We start from the raw sequence: 18371 nt of genomic DNA on the forward strand, positions 1-18371 counted from the left end.
AAACCCACAATGAGATTTGTTATTGTGCTTCCTTCAGTCTGAGCACTTAAAGGTGCCAGAATAGGATGAGGAACAGTAAGATAGATACCAAAATGAACAAAGATATACACCAAAACACTGAGTGAATGAGCCTGCGAACACTTTTGAAATGCTCAGTTCCTTGCAAGTATCTGTAGCCATTAATCCGAGGGTAACAGGAGCCACGAGGCCGCCTGCTGGGAGGGGAGCTGGAGGAACAACACACCGCATAAAACACAGGGACAGAGACACCCATCCCTCCAGGCCATGAGGGATGCGACTGTCCATTATTTTCATCTCACGTGCATTTTGCAGGAGCACCGGCAGGAATACCGGAAAACCCCAAACATTTCTTTCGCACGTCGCAGCAGCGTCCCCGTCCCAGCGGGGCTGTGGCGGCCGCGGTGCCGAGGGCGGAGCGGCTCCAAGCCGAGCGGGCCGGGGGTGCCCAGGCCCGAGCACCGCCGGCGGGGCGGGACGGGGCCGGGCCGCCGGCGCTGCCGCCCGGAAGGACGCGGCGTTCGCCTGCCCCGTGACCGCGGCCCCGCCGGAGCCGCCTCAGCCGGGCCCGCGGTGCAGCCGCCATGGCGGGGGACAGCCCCAGCGCCGTCCCAGTGCAGCTGGTGGAGCAGCCCAGGTGGGTGGGTCGCTCCCCGACCCCGCCGCCGCTTATCCCGGGGCGGGTGGGCGGTGCGCGGTCGGCCGCGGGGGGTGGGAGGATGGGTGGGAAAGCCCGTCCTCATGCTCCGGGCTGAGGTGCGAGGAGGTGTGGACTCGTCGCGTCCACACTCCGCAAGCTTTTCCCTGACACGACCAAAGACTGCTCGGGAAGCTCCCGCTGGCCGGGGCGCGCCTGGCTCCGGCCCCTTCTCCCACCCACAGCATCCCGGCCCGCCCTGACGCCCCTCGCAGGGTGGCGCTGGGGCTGCAGGAGGAATCGTTCATTCATTCGTTCATTCATTCATTTAGTCATTCATCATTTCGCCTACATCATTTTCCCCCCAGAGTTTTTGGGGAATGCTAATTATTCTCTCGTCCTTTTTGCTGGAAAAGCCCTGGAGCAGCGCTAGCCTGGCCCGTCCTGGGAATGGCTGCGGCACCTGTCAGAGCCCGCTCCTTGCCCGTGGAGTTGCGCTCGGTGTGTGCAATGAACACGCACACGCACACGAAACTTTCTGCTTGCTCGGTGTGTGCAATGAGCACACACACACACACGAACCTTTCTGCTTGCTCGGTGTGTGCAATGAACACGCACACACACACGAACCTTTGTGCTTGCTCGGTGTGTGCAATGAACACACACACACACACGAACCTTTGTGCTTGCTCGGTGTGTGCAATGAACACACACACGCACACCGAACCTTTCCGCTCGCCTTAGCGCTGCACAAGGGACACTTCCTAAAACGCCGCTTACTTGCATACGATTGCACCGTAAATCTCACGGAAACGAGGAGTCCAGCATTTCCAGACTTGGAAGTGTGAAGTTGTGAGGAGTGCCTTTGCTTTAAGGCTTCTGACAAATTTCTTCTTGATGGAGGTGCTTGAAACGCAGTGTGTGTCTTGCAACATCAAGGCCAAAGCCTGTAAATAGCCTTTCATCACGCCTGCTTGTAAAACCCACATTAAAAAAAGAGATCAGTCAGCACTTAGATAAACATGCCCTCATGACTGCTTTGTTTGTTGTCTCTTGGTACCAACACTACTATAAAAATATCTGTGAAACAAAGCAGCATTCTAAATACTGACACAAAAAGGAATAAAGTTAACACCTAGAATTCTGCCAACAGATTCCCCTGTGGACTATAATATTATTAATGTGATCTAGAGAAGGGATTGAACAATGAAATGGCAGAAATTGCTTTTGCTAATTGGATGAGCGATATACCAGTCAATAGTAGGGGAGATTATCAGAAGGGGAAATCACACACCTAATACAGCTTTGTAACAGGGCACAAAGATAGGTACTGAAAGATCTGTTAAAAAATATCACAACAAATTATATTTTGTAGCTTTCCATTTATAAAAACCTTATGAAACATTTGCATACACGTAGCTGAACAGTAACACAGCCTTTACAAAGATGCAGAAACAAAGTAATTGTGGAATTTTCTAACATCTGTTTCTCATTGCAGTCTTCTTACTTCTACTTTGCCTTAACTAGGCTTCCAGTTCTAGAGGTAGATTAAATGTAGAAACCTTACCAGGGTTCCTGTTACTAGATTTTTGTCAGTGGACTAAAATTTTGCTTTAAGGTAGTTTCAAAACGAATTACTATCAAGTTTCTTATGCCTCACAAAAAATAAATGGCTTCATCTGTTCTCAGCCCTTGTTTTCCTACTGTTCTGCATGACACACTAAAGTATTCCAACTTAGCAAACATCAGGCAGAAGGTTGGTACCTTTACAGTTGCAGGAAGTAAAGCAATATGACAAAGTTTATTTGCTTTGAACTTTCAGTAGCACAACAGACGCCTCTAAAATCTGGAGGAAAACCTGAAGTACTTTTGCTGGAATCCTGTGGAGTAAATACTGTCATAAGTCAAGGGGATCTGATGTTTGGAATTTTAGTTCTTTGTGTATTTATTTATACAAAGATGGGGCATGCCAAATAGGAAAATTGATAAAAATCAAAATCTAAGTAGAGTCTTCAATGTTATGTGAAAAGCAGAAATAACCAGCTTAATGTCACTCCTGAGGTAGCAGAGAAAACTCCACACACTTCAGAAAGCTGAACTGAATTTTCTTCAAGAAGCATTGAAGCTTCCTGCCTTTTATGCTAATATAGCCCTTCTAAATGTTTCTAACCTGCCTTTCAGATTGCAGAAACTGAAGGAGATGTTTATATCAAAGTTTGGATCAGCTCCCAAGTTTTATGCTCGTGCACCAGGACGAGTCAACTTAATAGGTAAAAGAAAAATTAACCTTATGTTGTTTTACTTCATCTGTCATCATGGAAACCTAGTAGTTTAAAACACAGAATGAAAATGCTGGTCTTAATTTTATTTTTTCAGAGAAGTTTCTTGTGATAAATGGAAAATCATATATAATTTAGTAGATTTTACTATATCTTATTATAAACAACTCTCCACGGATATCAGTTTTGGAGAAAAACATTCATAGACAGTAGTGATGATTTTGAAAATTGGAGTAACTTGCCAGCTTATTTTTTTTTTAAATCAATTAAAGTTACCAAATATAACCAGCCCCACAGCAATATACATGATAAAGCATAAAATTATTCTACCATCATCTCTTATTTACTCTTCCATAGAGATGTGTCCACAGAACTTAAAATAGTGGGTGTGATTCACTGGCAGAGTGGAGAGTCACAATTATTTTGTGTTTAGGACTTATTTTTATTTCTATAGCAGCCTTACTTTTTAGATTCTCTGTCCATATTAGCATTGTGTTCTCCCTGGAGCTGAGTTTCTTGCTTAAAATAATCCTACACATTTGAAGATGTAGTAAAAGGATCCTGAGAAACAGAGCTGTAAAAGTCAATTAGTTTATTATGCAGTTGATGTTAATTTTTATCTCAGTGTTGTGTGAACATCTCATATAGACTAAATGGACAGCATATGGTAACTGGGAATTATTCCCAAGGGAGAGGATGTTTACTACATACATTTTCTATTTGAATGTTACTTTATATGTTGTATACAACTGTATTAATAATTATTTAAATATAGTAGTTATCTTCTTGGAAAAAGGTCCAGAAATGGTACATACAACACAGTTCTCATTCTTGGATGGTAATCTACATGGTGGGGGTTTTTTAGAACTTTTGTAAGCCAGTATTAAAATACGAACATTTATAAACAGGTGCAATAGATAAAAATCACTAAAGAAACAAAAAGCTTTTGTGAAGTAATAAGAAATGGAAGAAACGTACCCCAAACTTTAGGTAATAGGAGTTGAAACTACAGTAAGAAATTGTCTCATCCAGTAAACAACACTGAAGCCCTGTAGAAATTGTGTTACTGCTATTCTAGAAAGAATTATTACAAAGTATTTTCTTTGTTTCTTTGCTAGGAGAACACATAGACTACTGTGGTTATGCTGTGCTCCCCATGGCTATAGAACAAGATATCCTGATTGCAGTAGAACCTGCACAAACTCAAGTTGTACAATTGGCAAATACCAATTCTTCGTACTTGTATGTAATTACTTTGTTTATTTATTATTTTTTATGAACCTCTTCATGCATTGCAATACAGTTTACCTTTTCAGAGATCTGACAGACTTCCATTGCAATAGAGAGTCTGATTGTGTAAACAATTTATATCAGCAGATGGAATCCCACAGACTGACTCCATGCCATGTCTATTAGTTCAGAGCAATAGCTTTGCAGCTGCTGTGTCTCCCACCTGTTTGTTCATATTACTCTGTAAGGCCTCTGATTTTTCAATCCTTCTAAAACTCTGCAATTCTGTCCTCCCTTCTTTTATCTCATCTTTCTTGATATAATCTCCATAACTGGCAGCAGCTCCATGTCCCCTGGAGAAGGGAGTGAAATGTTTTGTAATCAATTACTGCAAAAGTAAGGTAACACTCCCCTGCTCTGGAGAACCTGGGCCTGTGTTTTCACAGCACAACAGCTTTAGCAACAATCCTGGCTCAAAAAACCTGTATTCCCTCACTTCCACTTCCTCCACAGCTGTTCATAGAATTAGAGGGCAATTTAAGCAGGAAAGGACCTTTGAAGATCCCTTGTAAATAATCTTGTTGGCCTTCTGCTGAACTCCCTGCCAATGTCTTTCATGTATTGGGAAACCCCAGGACTGGATGCAATATTCCAGCTATGGTCTCACAAGTGCTGAACATAGGGAAATAATCCTGCCACTCTTTTCAACTTCAGGCACGTTTTCCTGCCTCTTTGTCACAGACTGATATTTGTGTAGTTGCATGGCAGTTCAGATCAGGTCACTCACCCACATGAGCTTTTGTGGGCATTTTGCAAAAATGAGAATCAGCAAAAGCTTAGTTTAAGCCATTTTTATTGAACCATTGGTTTAATTGGTAAATTAGTTCCTGAAAGCACAGTGTGTGGCAGCACAGGGACAGGAGCACACTGTCAAAAATGGAAAATACTTGAGCACATATTCCTGCTTGAAACTCAGTTTGTTATAAACATATTCTGAACTGCTGCCTGTGACTAAGACAGTTCAAAGGAATTTCTACTTCCATGCTAAGTATAAATACTCAGAGATTTTTCACTTTGTGGAATATGTTTTCACATTATAGCTGGGCTGAATTAAGTGTTTGCCACTGGCAAAAAGCAATGGCTTGTCTTCTTTTACCTCTAGTCTCCCTGTACCTGCTTTTAAGATCAACTCAGCCTCTGCCTTTTAGCAGGTGTAGAGTACTTTTTTGATCTTAAGGTAAAGTGCACTATTCCCCATTTTTGGCTTGGATAATTTTCTGTCATTTTAGTGAATTGCCATGCACTCAGCACTAAAGCTGACTTGGGGTAAACAGTGGGAACAAGCAGTGGTGAACAGGGAAGGGAAATGGAAGGTGTGCGTGGGACCTTTCCCTGTCTTCAACTGCAACCTCCCACCAGGGCTTAAGCTGTGTTGCAAAACCATTCTGCAAGAGACAATGGCTTCAGAATTACAATAGTTTTGACTAGGACAAGTTGTAATAGTGAACACAAAATAAAGCAGTAATGAAAAGGTAAACGTTTTTCACTTGGTGTTCAAGCTTTGCTGCCTTATATTGCAATTGAAATGGCCTTCTCAGGACAGTTCCACAAAATGTAGAATTACAGCCTTTGAATTAAATTGCACACATTGTCATTGTATTTTTACATCTGTCCTGGTTTCAGTTTAAAATCATATGCTTTAAACCATAAACCAAGAAAAGATCTCATAACACAGCATTAAGCATCTTGGTTTTGTTGAGACACTGTTGCTTAAAAACAAAGCTAAAACATGTCCATAATTTCATAACAAAGAAATATTTTTCAACACTTTGAATGTTACACCACACAACAAAACTGATGACAGTATGTCTTTTTTTTCCCAGCCTGTTACACTGGTGGATTTATGCCTGTGGTGAATGTGTATCTATAGGCCTTTGGTGACCAAGGACTAACCAGAATCCTCTGTAGAATTACAATTTCCTATTTCATTCTTATTTTGTGAACTGGTAAAATGTGGAACAGTTCTGTAACACTCTTCCACCCTGATAGTTCATGTTAACTTTTAGTAGAAATAGAACAGACAACAGCTTGCTAGAAAAACACCTGCTTGTTTTTTATCATAAATTATCTCAACTGATCTCATGCCTTTTATGTTATTGGGACTAAAAAGGTATTAACAGAATAATCAATTCTTTTGAAGTTCCTGATACCTTCCCTTCACAAAACATCTTTGTAATTGAGAAGTATGTGTAGAGAGAATATCTGACATTATACTTCTCAAAGTGCCTTCAGAAGTACCAGAGGATGGTAATTACCAATCCGTTTCCACCTCACGACAAAACCTGAAAGTTTTGTTTGTTTGTTTTTAAATCAGGGTATTTGTACAGAAGACTCAAACAGATAAACTACCAGACTGACAAGACAATAAGGTTCTGTGAGAAAGAGCCGAATTGATCTCCCAAAACTAAGGATTATTTACTTTTCAAGCAGTAAAAAACACCTCAGACACACTACTTAAAAATCCTATCTCTTCTAATTATACATAAAAATTGAAGTTTTTATGTCTGGTTATGGAGAACTGGCATTTTTCCCCCAAGCATTCTTTAAAACAGAAAGGCTGGAAGAGACAATATCAGAGTATTTTTATCTCATGGGTATGTTTTTCCCAATATTTTATTTTATTTTGTTATAAAGTTTTGATCTTAAATGGCCTAATTTTCAGTAGGAGGTTCAAAGGCAAGCCTAAACATTTACTGATTTAAGATAAAACTTGGATATTTAAGAATTGTTTTTTAGAAAAACTGAATATCATAACAAAAAATAGACTTAAGGATTCTGGGAATTTTGACAGTCCAGCATTCTGTGTTTGTGTAAATTATGTTCATATAAAACCTGCCAAAATCAACGCCATATTTTTCTTCCATTTTCTATGTGAGAAGATTGCAAAAAATAGCAAAATGCATTTTAAGAAGTCATTATTTTATTTTATCTTGAGAACCAGAAAATATGTGTCTTCTTGTTCATTGAAATTTTACTCTGTCTGAGAGGGTAAAATGAATTATGAAGGTAAAATATTTTAGAATTCTTTGAGGCAAAGAAGACTTAAGCTTCCTTTTCTCTCAATCACTTTCATCCATTGCTTTCTACCAGCCTTGTTTTTTACAACAATAATTTAGGATTATTGTAGGAAGCAAGCATAAACAAACACAGAATTTTAAAATCTTCATTACTTATGACAAGTATTTTCTATTTTACAAATACCTCGTGGGGGGGTTATTTTATTCAAAAACCATAAACAAATTTTATTCTCTTGGAGATCATTCTAAATACACATGAATCTCAAACTGGAAGAATTTACAGCCATTCTCAAACTTCCTTAGTACTCTAATCTCAATACTCCCTTTCATATCTTTTATGTTCCTCAGCAAAACCTGGTAATTTCTTACTCTAGCTTTGTGCAATCTTTGCTGCTGCACTGCTGATAAAATCCTGTTTGTGGCACTAAGATAGCAGCTTACACATTAAACTGCACACCAAGGTGATGCTCTGTAATTAAGGTTGAACTTGAATATCTAAAGATGCTTTAGATTTGTATAACTTTTTCTCCATGGGTAACAGAATAATCAACTGATAAAAACATCTTTTCACAGGTATCCATTACAAGAATTAATTAGTGTTGTCCTTTTGGACAAAAATAAACCCAGGAAATCAATAATCTATGTACTTTACTAGGACCAGTGTAAAAAAGAAAAATTCCATCCTTTTAGGAGTTACAGACTATCCCCTGAAGTATTATTTCTTGAAACTAGTTTTATTCCTGTTAAATATTTCCAGGAATTCAGCTGCCTCTGTTCATATTTTTTAGCAGACCTTGCCTTGTAGAGCACATGTTAGTCTGGAACTTTTGAATATTTTTAATTTGATTTCTTGCTGTTCTCAGTGCCTTTGCTGTTTCTGCATTGGGCACCTTCTGTCACAACATCAAGCAGATGAAATTCCTGGATGTTCAAGGGTACAGATTGCCAAAACACTTGCACCTCCCTGAGGCCTCTGTGTGTCACCCATGCCCATTTTGACAGCACCTGGCTGTTCTTTAGGAACATTCAAGCTCAGTATTTTTATTACTTTGAAAGAAAGGTGGAGTAGGAATTATCTGGGAGGAAACAGATAAAATATTTAAACTAAATATTTTTGTCTTGTAACATATATAATATAAATCTGGAGCATTAGGCTTGTTTTAGTGAAGTGCCATTCAGAGCAAAGGTAATGAAGATGAAATCTTGAGCAGGAATTACCAGAGAGCCTGAGGTTTATTTGTCTCTAGTCATGGTTTGACAGATATGATTATTTGAATTTCCACTTCTAAGAAATCATGATAGCATACACATACATGGTAGAAGGCATCCTGCCTTAATTAAGGATGTCAAAGGCAGCTTAATTTCTGGATTTATTTAATATATTCTTTATACTTGCTCAAGAATTCTTATGCTTTCATCTAAAATAACCATGTAGAAATGATTAATAAAGAAGATATGTAAAAAGATCAAACAAGAAACCAAGCCTGAAAACATTGCACTGAAAACCATCAAGCCAGTTTTTTCCATCAGCAGGTGGCAGTAACAAGCCATGTTTTTTCAAACTAAATTTAATACAAATTAAAGCCTTAAGGTTTTTCTGTTTTTGCAGGGATTTCAGTACTAGTGTTAATAACATTCAGATTAACAAAACCAAACCTCAGTGGCATAACTACTTCCTGTGTGGACTGAAGGGTATTCAGGTAAGCCAAATCCATTTAATTTATGAAATTAATGTAGAAGTAAAATACAACAAGAATACCTATTTGCCCTTGAAATGTTTTCCTGCATTCTACAGCTTTTTTTTTTTAACATAAAGTTAAGTATTTTAATGTTAAAACTTAACAAGGAAATATGACTTGGTTTGCTTTAAAATATTGGCAGAGCACTATTTTCATCTCTATAAAACAAATTACAACAGCAAATAATTGCTTTGGAAAGTCGTGATCAAACATTATCAGGATGACAAGTCTGGATTTTGAAGTCAAAAGGAATGCTTTCCAATGGAATTCTTTAATTAAAATCTGCTTTGAAAAAGGTTTAGAGGTTTGTTTTTCAGGACATGAAGATCATATCTTAACCCTTTTCTTTCCATGGAAGCATTTAAAAACAATGAACTTGCATTAAAGCTGAAAACCTGTAATTTGTGCACAACAGCTGAGTGAAGCTGATTCATGCAATAGGCAAAAGAAAATGCAAAAGCCAAGTAAACAGCATACAGAAGAAATAATTCATTAAGAACCATTACTCATCATGGTTTTCAGGGTTTGGAATTTGAATGGGATTTTCAGAATGTCCTGAGTTAAAAGTGCAGCTGTGCAGAAGAGGGCACACTTACAGAAAAGGCAGGAGCACAACCTCCCAGACATTCTCCTGTCTGCCCACTCCAGGTTTGTCTCCCTGGGCAGCTCCCTCTGCAGCCTGGCCCCAAGAAAGCAGGTGCTGCTCCTCACTGCTGCCCTGGGAGGCAGCCTTAACTCCCCATCGAGGCTCCTGCAAATCTCACATGCTCTTTGCAGGTGAGGCACAGGATTCACAGAATTCATGGCCCTTTGAGGGGAAAAAAAAAGGTGTCTTCTCTGCTTGATGTCCATCTAATGATATTTCTGGAAGGGCAGATGGAATAAACAGTGATGGCAGGTCAGGAACAGGTTGCCTGTTCCAGCCCAGCCCAAATTATGGGTAAATGTGCTTTTTAAAGCACATGAAGTTTTCCTTAGGATAGGCTGTCTAGGTCACCCCACAGGATGTTCCAATAGATAAGGACTGCAGACTGCTGAAAAGCCTACTTCACACCTGCCACTGAAGTCTTCAAAATACAATATTCAGAACAATCAGTGCCACAAATCACTTTATTACAATTCACAGGTCCTAAACTGCCCCCTGCTCCTATGCATAGAGCCAAATAAATTACTCATGCAGTAACATGAGTATTTTCAATTTTGCATTGCTCAGTAATACAGGCATTTAAACTGCACTGAATGTAGAGATATAGATTAGGTTTCTTTACAATATATCCTTTCTTATATTAAGGCTTGCATGACCAATTGACTTTATTTATTTTGCAGTCTGCTACTGAGATCTGTTTCCTAAGGACAAGCTTTCATACTTGAAGGTTAATTTGCAAAGCAGGTTTGCAGACTCTGGTACTGGCAGAAAATAAGCATAAATGTTACAGACTTAAGAAAGTCTGAAATACAAGTACTCAGAGGGTCCAGCGGGATAATCTGTTTATATTAAGTTGAGCATGCTATCCTTTTGGGACAGAACTATTGCAGAACTTGGCAAAATCCATTTTCATTTTTGAAACTGAAGTACGTTTTCTATTTAAACATCGCGTGATAAGTCTGCGAGCCTGATTCACATTCAAGACGATCCAGAAACTGGATCAGTTTCTGGTTACTCAAGCATTTTCTGTTTATGAACAAGCCTGTCTAGTGTTCTTCATGAAGGGGCATGGCCAGCAATAGTATGCTAGATATGAATTTCCTTTATTTGTAAAACAGGAAATTCAAAATATAATCTGAAGTGATGGTAGAAGACTTTAAAGGAGGCTCTTTGTGTTTGCTGATCTCTACCATTGGTATTTATGGTTGAAATTGTTTCAGGAGAAGTATCAGAAATCTTTTCAAGATGAACATTTCTTCATGGAAATACTGTTATTTTTTCTGATTATTGGCACTGTAACAGTGTATTGACGTGTAAATTGCATCAGAAGTTAGCTATTCGTATACCCCCCATATACAATGATTTCTTAATAAGTACTGCATGTTTGTTTCAAACTAATAGCAGAGAGAAATGTATATAAAAATGATTATAAATAAAAAGAAAAAGCAACTAAAGAATATTTAAAAGAGTATGTACATGAGGATTTGTGACTTCTGCATTCAATGTATTATCTGTGGTATCTCTCTAGTATGTTAGAATATTTTAAACTTCATTCAAAAAATAGCATGCCAGGGAACATCCCCACTGGTAGGTGTGTCTTTGTGACCCTAAAGCACAGAGCTCCTTAAGTACCATTGTGGTTTTCCCAGTGTCAGTCCTGTGGGTGCTTCAGGACACAAGTATCTGCTTTGAAAACCCTGCATGGCTACTGGTTCCCCCTCAGTGTCATGTGGCTCCCTAATACCACGTGCCAGCCTCGGAAGTGAAGCATAAAGTGGGCCTTGAGCTCTTTGTGGTGCCTAAATGAAGAGCTGTGGAGAAAAGGACAAAAGTAGGGTATAAAAGGAGTGGTAACTTTGCATTGTCACCACCGCAGCTCAAAGCAGAGCCAGTTGCTGCAAAACCCACCCACGAAGCTTGGTGAATTCTTGGGCATGCAGCCCATCCTGAGTTCTGCTTGGGGTAGTTATATGTTTGTGTACAGCCATTGCAGACATACCTCTGGCTGAAGCCCCACCATTGGCTTTGTTCTTAAGGAACAGAATGAAAATTTTGGTTTTGCTTTATTTTGTAGATACCAGAAGCAGGTCCTTGCTTCCAGCAATTCAGCAGAAGGATTCTCTTTCTAAGTATCAGATAATTGCAATCCTGAGCCTGTCTGTACTTGAAACTGAGATTGTTTATTTTTTCATTGTTAGGAACATTTTGGTCTCAATAACCCAACTGGAATGAATTGTCTGCTCGATGGAACCATCCCTCCAAGTTCTGGTCTCTCTAGCTCCAGTGCTTTGGTGTGCTGTGCAGGACTCGTGACACTCAGAGCTAATGGAAAAACCCTTTCTAAGGTAATTTAATGTAAAACACAAGAGTGTCAGCAGTAAAATTCTACTTAAAATTAAATATTGTTAATGCCTGTAAACATTAAAAACACGATACAATTGTTTTTGCAAAGAGTTGTTGGATATAAACTTAAGATATTGCACAATCGAGCAAACATCTTTGGCCAAATTTTGGCAGGATTTGAATTTGGCAAGAAAACAGGCTTACATTAAAGCTGAAAAAAGGAGCATTATTGTAAGCCTGTATCTTGGCCAACCATCAGGTCTATGCCTGGACCAGATGTGCTATCTGCAGGCCAGGGCTGAGGATATATGTGCTGAAGCATGTGGACCACACCCCCGAGGCTTTACTCTCTCCCTGAATGACTTTTCATGGCTTTAACAACAGAGCATCTGTTGGAGGCCTGTGGAACAATTTCTTGATAAATTATGTAATCAGCACAAAGTAGAGGTAAAATTCTTCCATCTGACTCTCCTTATTCTCTTCACAGTTTTTTTGGAACACATATTTACAATCCAAAATGTATTCCTCACTTTTAAACAAACATTAGTCTAAAAACAAACCCCAAGTATGTGACCTGTTAGCAGTACAACTGTTAGCACTGTTTGGCTTGTGTAATACAGATTTCTGAAGGAGTCATGGTCCTTGAAGGTGCCATATGGGAATGAAGTTCTCTCCATTAAAAATGTCTGGTTAAGTGAAACTAGGATCTTAAATTAGAACATTGTCAGGAAGAGAAAAGAACAGATCTAAATGTGACTGTTACACATATTTGTGCCTATTGTCTAAGACAGACATTCCCAAATTGTGGTACAAAGCCAACTGAAAGTGGCACATGATGATGGCAGCTGTTAACTCTGCTTGTAACAAGCACTTCTCTGAGCCATGAGGTGAACAGATCCACACAGAAGGTTTTTGCTGATCTGTTGAGATTCTCTCTGAGGCTGCAGTTGCAGGAATGCTCTCGGCAGCGAGTGCACAATCCCACATTGCCCAGCTCCCAGGGCTGCCTTCAGGAGCATCAGGCAGGACTCAGGCAGAAGGGAGCAGGGTTGGGGAGGCAGGGAGGCTTTTTAGGTAGGAGGATGTGGCTTCAGTTACTGTCACCCTGACTGTGTTGGTGTCCAATCAAAGGTCAGTAAGGGATTGGACACTGTAAGAGAGGCTCTGGTTTGGGAGCTGAGAGCAGTGGTAGATGAAAACACAGAATTGGGGATCCTTCTTGGATGAGTGAGACTGTAATTAAAGGGTTGGAAGTGACTGAATGTGTACCTGGCCTGACAAGAAGCTTCTGGTTTTGCATAGATGGTCCTACCACAGATCAGCACTGATGGTGGTCACCTCAAGAGTGAAGCTTGGGAACAACAAAATCACTGGTGTGCACATGCTCAGAAATTTGGTATCTGCACAAACATAAAACTGGCAGAGGTCAGAAAGCCCAGATTTTACAAGGTAGTAAAAACCTGTATCTGGAAAACCAGAAGCCAGGTTTTCATTATTCCAATTCTGCACAGTGTTCTTCAGGGAACAAATGACACAGTGTGTATCCTGGGCTGAACCTACACATATCTTGGGAGTGCCAGCCAGCATTATGCCAAATTTATGGTAAAGAAAGGTGCAAAACTCCTTCTGTCATTCTCATAGAAAATTATGGAAGAACAGAAGGAAGACAGAGACTCCACTGAGTGTCTTTTCTTCTCCTCATGTGTCCTGTTCAATCCTCTTTTTGCTAGTTGAAAAATGTGCTGAACGTTAAGCTTGTGTCTGAAATACAGTTGGACAAACACAAGAGACACAATTGCACATTTTTGTCAGGAAACCCTGCTGCCTGCAGCCAGATATTTTGCACTTACGATGAAAAATGAGCAATTAATGTACAGATGAGACTTCTGAATAGCTTCTATAGGAGCAGTTAAGAATATATCCAAGGTTTTGAATGCTTGCATAAACCAAGGCACCTGGTTGTCATGCTTAGGAGAGAGGGTGACAGCTCTGAAGACTGATTGCTTTTGTCCAGGCTTTAAGTTGCCCCAAATCTTACAGGACAGTAAAAACTCATTCAGTGTTTTTTGCTAATTTATGATTTACCATTATAGACTTCTTATATGTAGCTAAATCCAGAGTCTCTGTTGCACTGGATTTATGCTTAGCCTAGCAGAACTGCCTGGTAAAAGGCAGGGCTAGTCAGAGTATAAATTAGTGCAATTTAGGCATGTGAGTCCTCAGAAGAATAAAACGTGCTCTGGCCACTTCTTGCCACTCCTAATGCATCCTGTGCTGGTGTCAGATGGGTTCTGTGCAGGATCCAGTCCTGCTGGCTCTGTGTCAGCAGGGAGCTCCCCCATGGCAGGGAAATTTTAGCTGAGCACAAGTAGGGGCCTTCCAGATCCTTTCTATTAGAAAGCTAACCAGGACCGTGCATTTTTAAGGCTCTGGATATTTATGTGTTTGTTTATTTTAAATAAGAAATATCACTTTACCCCTCCCATCCATCTTTTTTTTTCCAAATGTTATATAGTTGTGAAACTTGTAAATTGTGGTATTTATAAGTATCAATATTTGGTTATGATGGTAATTTTATGAGAAATATTGACTTTTTGCCCCTCACTAGTCTGATGGACTTCGCAAAATCTTAATGTGATGGTTTGTAGCAGGAAGACAGGAAACTTTTGGCTTTGGAATCAAATTTGGCTGAATTGTAGGGCTTCTGTAGCCAAAGTTATGAAAAAATGACCTTTTACTGAATGGAACATTTATCTGTTTTGTTTCTGTAAAACTATTTTTATGAGAATATTTTAGTTACATGCTCTTTTTCCTGATAAATGTAAGTTTAAAATAGTTGCTGTAGAGTAAAAGCCATTGAAATTTAGAGCTTTTATGAGATAACACTTCCAGTGTGAGGTTCCGGCCTATGAGATTAAGAGCCAAAGCCCCACAAAATTAAAAAACATTGTAAAAGCATGGCTAGAATTTCATGGTGGCTAACTTTAAAAATAACACTTTTTTGACATTGAAAACAAAATCAGAAAAAAACATGCTCTCACTAATTGTGTGTAGCAGTCTGAAACAGGGCATTGTTTCAGTGTGCATACAATATTTTTTAAAAAAAACCATCATACACATACACAATAGTTAGGGAAAATACCAGTTCAAGACAATTCAGCCAGATGTGCAGTGCTAACCAGTTGCAGCAGTGCAATAGCATTCAAATAACAAGATGGAAAATGTAGAATGCAATCTTTAAAAAGAATCCCTTTTTCTCCTCCAAACAGGATACCACTCCAAGGCTGTGTTGGCATCACTCAAACAGCAGCAATGCTCAGAAGTAGTGGTTCTTGATTTTAAAGTGATTTTTATTTCACAGTTACAAAATCAATCTTTTGTATAACTTTTCATCAGGACATGATACTTTTTGTAAAGGAAACATAATAATGCTCTAAACTGTCCCAGCTTTGTGTTTTGTGGTAGGAATTAACAAGTACAGAAAATCACTTAGGACTGAGTGACTAGATTTACTTCAAAGATGTGATAATAATGTTGTTGTCAAATGTTAGATTGTGTGAAAGTAAGCTCTGTTCAGCCACCTTAACATTCTGTTACATCAAGGCTGGGTGTCTGTGCACATACTTATTGGGAAGAAGAGATCAAAACGGAATAGGGTTTATGTAATTTAATATGAAATGTTGAGCATAGGTAGGGGAATCATATTTGGCTTTCTCTAGACTGAGAAAAAGCTAAGTCAGACAGAGTGAAAAAAGGACTTAAACCTAACCTGTAATGGCACAGTGACCATTGGTTTCACTTTTCCCAAACTATGGCTCAGATGAATTAGAGTGTGGGTGTTAAACATTTTTAAACAGTATTTCAGCAGTTACTATACCTGCTACTGTCACTGGTTTCAGTGGGAGAATAGAAAGGCCATCTGGAATGCTTTCTGCTTGGTTTCTGAAGCCTCTGTATAATAATGAAAGCGCTTGAGTTGAGCCCTTTACCACTCCTAATCCATAGCTGTCTGTGAGTATCCACACTGGTAGTGTGACTTTGAAATGAGCAACTTGTGCTGATAATACTCCTTAGGATTGGATTATAATTTATTTTATTTTCAAAATATTTATTTTTATAATTCATTTTCTTGATCTATCAAAATCTTTGATAGATACATGCTCGAGATAATTATGTAAGAAACCAAACTGTTTACACAAAAAATGGCACATAGATACTGTATTTTAAAGTACTCTTAATACAGAGAAATGCTAAAGTTCCTTTCTCTCTGTGGAACTGAAAACCAGGGTTCTTGTTAAGCTTGACTGTATGTTTGTAATCAAGGGGAAACAGAGTACTTTAGAGCAGTGGTAATCAAAGGCCATAATCTCTCATCAACCTAATTGATAACCTTCTATTTGAGCATGTTAGGGGGCAGAAAAGTCAAGCTAAGATTGCTGTGCTTATGAGGACATCCAGATACTATCTGACAAATATATTCCCATTCTGGAAAAAAGTAAGCATAATTACCTTGCAAAACATATATGAAGTTCAGCTAATTGGAATTTTATGTGCAAACTGGAAGCAGATGGTAACTTTCAGCAACCTATTCCTAGTCAAGATGAGATATTAAAAATAAAGGCATTCCTGGTGGTAAAAATAACATTAAAAATCTGAGCGTTTTATATCTTACTAAATGAAACACAGTGCTTTATATTTCAGAAATTATTTTTATACCTGTATATATGTATATAAAGTGTGCAAAGATTGGAAAAAATTACAGTATAACTAGAGTTGAAATATGATATATGATGGAGAATGTTTCCTTCTTACTGTAAAATACTCATCTTTATCTATAAATGTTTCTTCTGCATTTTCAGTCTTGTGTGTTGTGAACCAAACTCTGTAGAATTTAACAGAAAATCTACACTACATTTGCCATCAAATTACCAACATTATTTGTTGTAAAGGAAAGCAGCAGACTGTGTCTGACTTTTCAGATTAACTTGCTGAAATGCTAAGGAATGTTCATGGGGGGACCATTAATCTATTTCCATAGAGGGAGTAAATATATGCACAGCACTTTTGACTGAGTTGATATTTAAATACTCCAGTTACTTAAATTTGCATGATGAAGAGAATTCTGGAGCACTGAAAATGACAGTGCTAAAAATAACTTATATTAACAAATGCATTTTCTTCATTGGACCTTCCAGTCGCAAACAATAAAATTTAAAACAAGAAGAAAAATGCATTTTTTTTAATTTTAAAGATTAGTTACCATTACTACTGCACTGTAGTGCATAGAAAATCTAGCACACTTAACTTGGGCTAAAATGAACTACATTAAACCACTGAGGCAGATGTAATTTAATACTATCATTTTATGGAGAAGATTGCTTTATTTTGGCTGCTGTCGTTCTGGATTTGTGTATATCAAGTTTCTGTGTAATGTAGGGTGAGCTGTTCCAAAAAAATACTAAGCAACACTAATTCTGTTTTACTAACAAATATTTGCCTGTCTCCTACTCACTAATAGTCTTACTCTTTTAAGGGGTTTACTCTTACACAAGTTTACTTCTTTGAAGGGCTGTGGGAGATTGAAAGGGATTGATCACTGATTTGGAACATATTAACAGTGACAGTTATATAGGGACAAATTCTGTCACAGTTTACACACTGTCCAGACCCATTATTGCATGAGTCAAAATGAGAGCAGTTGGCCCTTGGCCTCTTTGTGAGCAAGAGGAATACTAAAGGTGAAACTCCCTTATCTGTCCTCATTCAAATAATTCATTAGGTTTCTATTTTTTAGGAATTTTTTTTTATAATTAAATGATCATCTGTTCACTTTCATTATTCCTAGGATATCTAAATACCTTTCTACATTTAGGACTTCATGCTCATTATCACTAACATCAAACTGATAGAAAGTAAATTAAATGATGGGGCAACAGAGAATCAAGTGAGCTGTATGGGGTGGGTTATAATTTATCAGTTCTTTAACTTGAAAGACCAAAAAGACTCAGTTGTAAATCTAAACCTGAATTTGAGGTGTTTCATATTGAAATATAAGTAGAGAAAAGCGCATATTAATGAAAAGTGTCATTTTACTGAAAACTCACTTTTTCCATTAAAAATCCCAAACAAGGTAACATGATGCAGAGCTACTGATGAGTTCTTATTAGAAGAAATCTCTCCATCTAGAGTAACTACACATAAGGCAACTAATAATAAAAAATCACAACCTTTCTTTGTCAGACTAAATTATATCTCCACTGATATGATTTCCCAGATTAGACTCTCTGCATGCTGGATAGGAAATCTTGTGACTCAAAGATAAAACAGATTTAAGTGGTAGTAATTTCTTTCTTCGTAACCCAAGACTGACTTGCTCCTTATCAGGGAGAACCTTAAATTGTT

General features: G+C 38.5%; 1 protein-coding gene across 1 annotated transcript in view; it reads left to right on the forward strand.

Moving 5' to 3' along the window:
* The first annotated feature begins 562 nt into the window (after positions 1-562).
* The window catches only part of GALK2 (galactokinase 2), a 47416-nt gene continuing 29607 nt past the window's right edge, over positions 563-18371 (forward strand). The window contains exons 1-5 of the mRNA XM_058811790.1: positions 563-655; positions 2837-2925; positions 4053-4176; positions 8851-8941; positions 11825-11971. Of these exons, the coding sequence (XP_058667773.1) occupies positions 603-655; positions 2837-2925; positions 4053-4176; positions 8851-8941; positions 11825-11971 (504 nt within the window). The 5' untranslated portion in view covers positions 563-602. The remainder of the gene's footprint in view (positions 656-2836; positions 2926-4052; positions 4177-8850; positions 8942-11824; positions 11972-18371) is intronic.

The sequence above is a fragment of the Ammospiza caudacuta genome, chromosome 10 (genome assembly GCF_027887145.1).
Source record: "Ammospiza caudacuta isolate bAmmCau1 chromosome 10, bAmmCau1.pri, whole genome shotgun sequence".
NCBI classification, from domain to species: Eukaryota; Metazoa; Chordata; class Aves; order Passeriformes; family Passerellidae; genus Ammospiza; species Ammospiza caudacuta.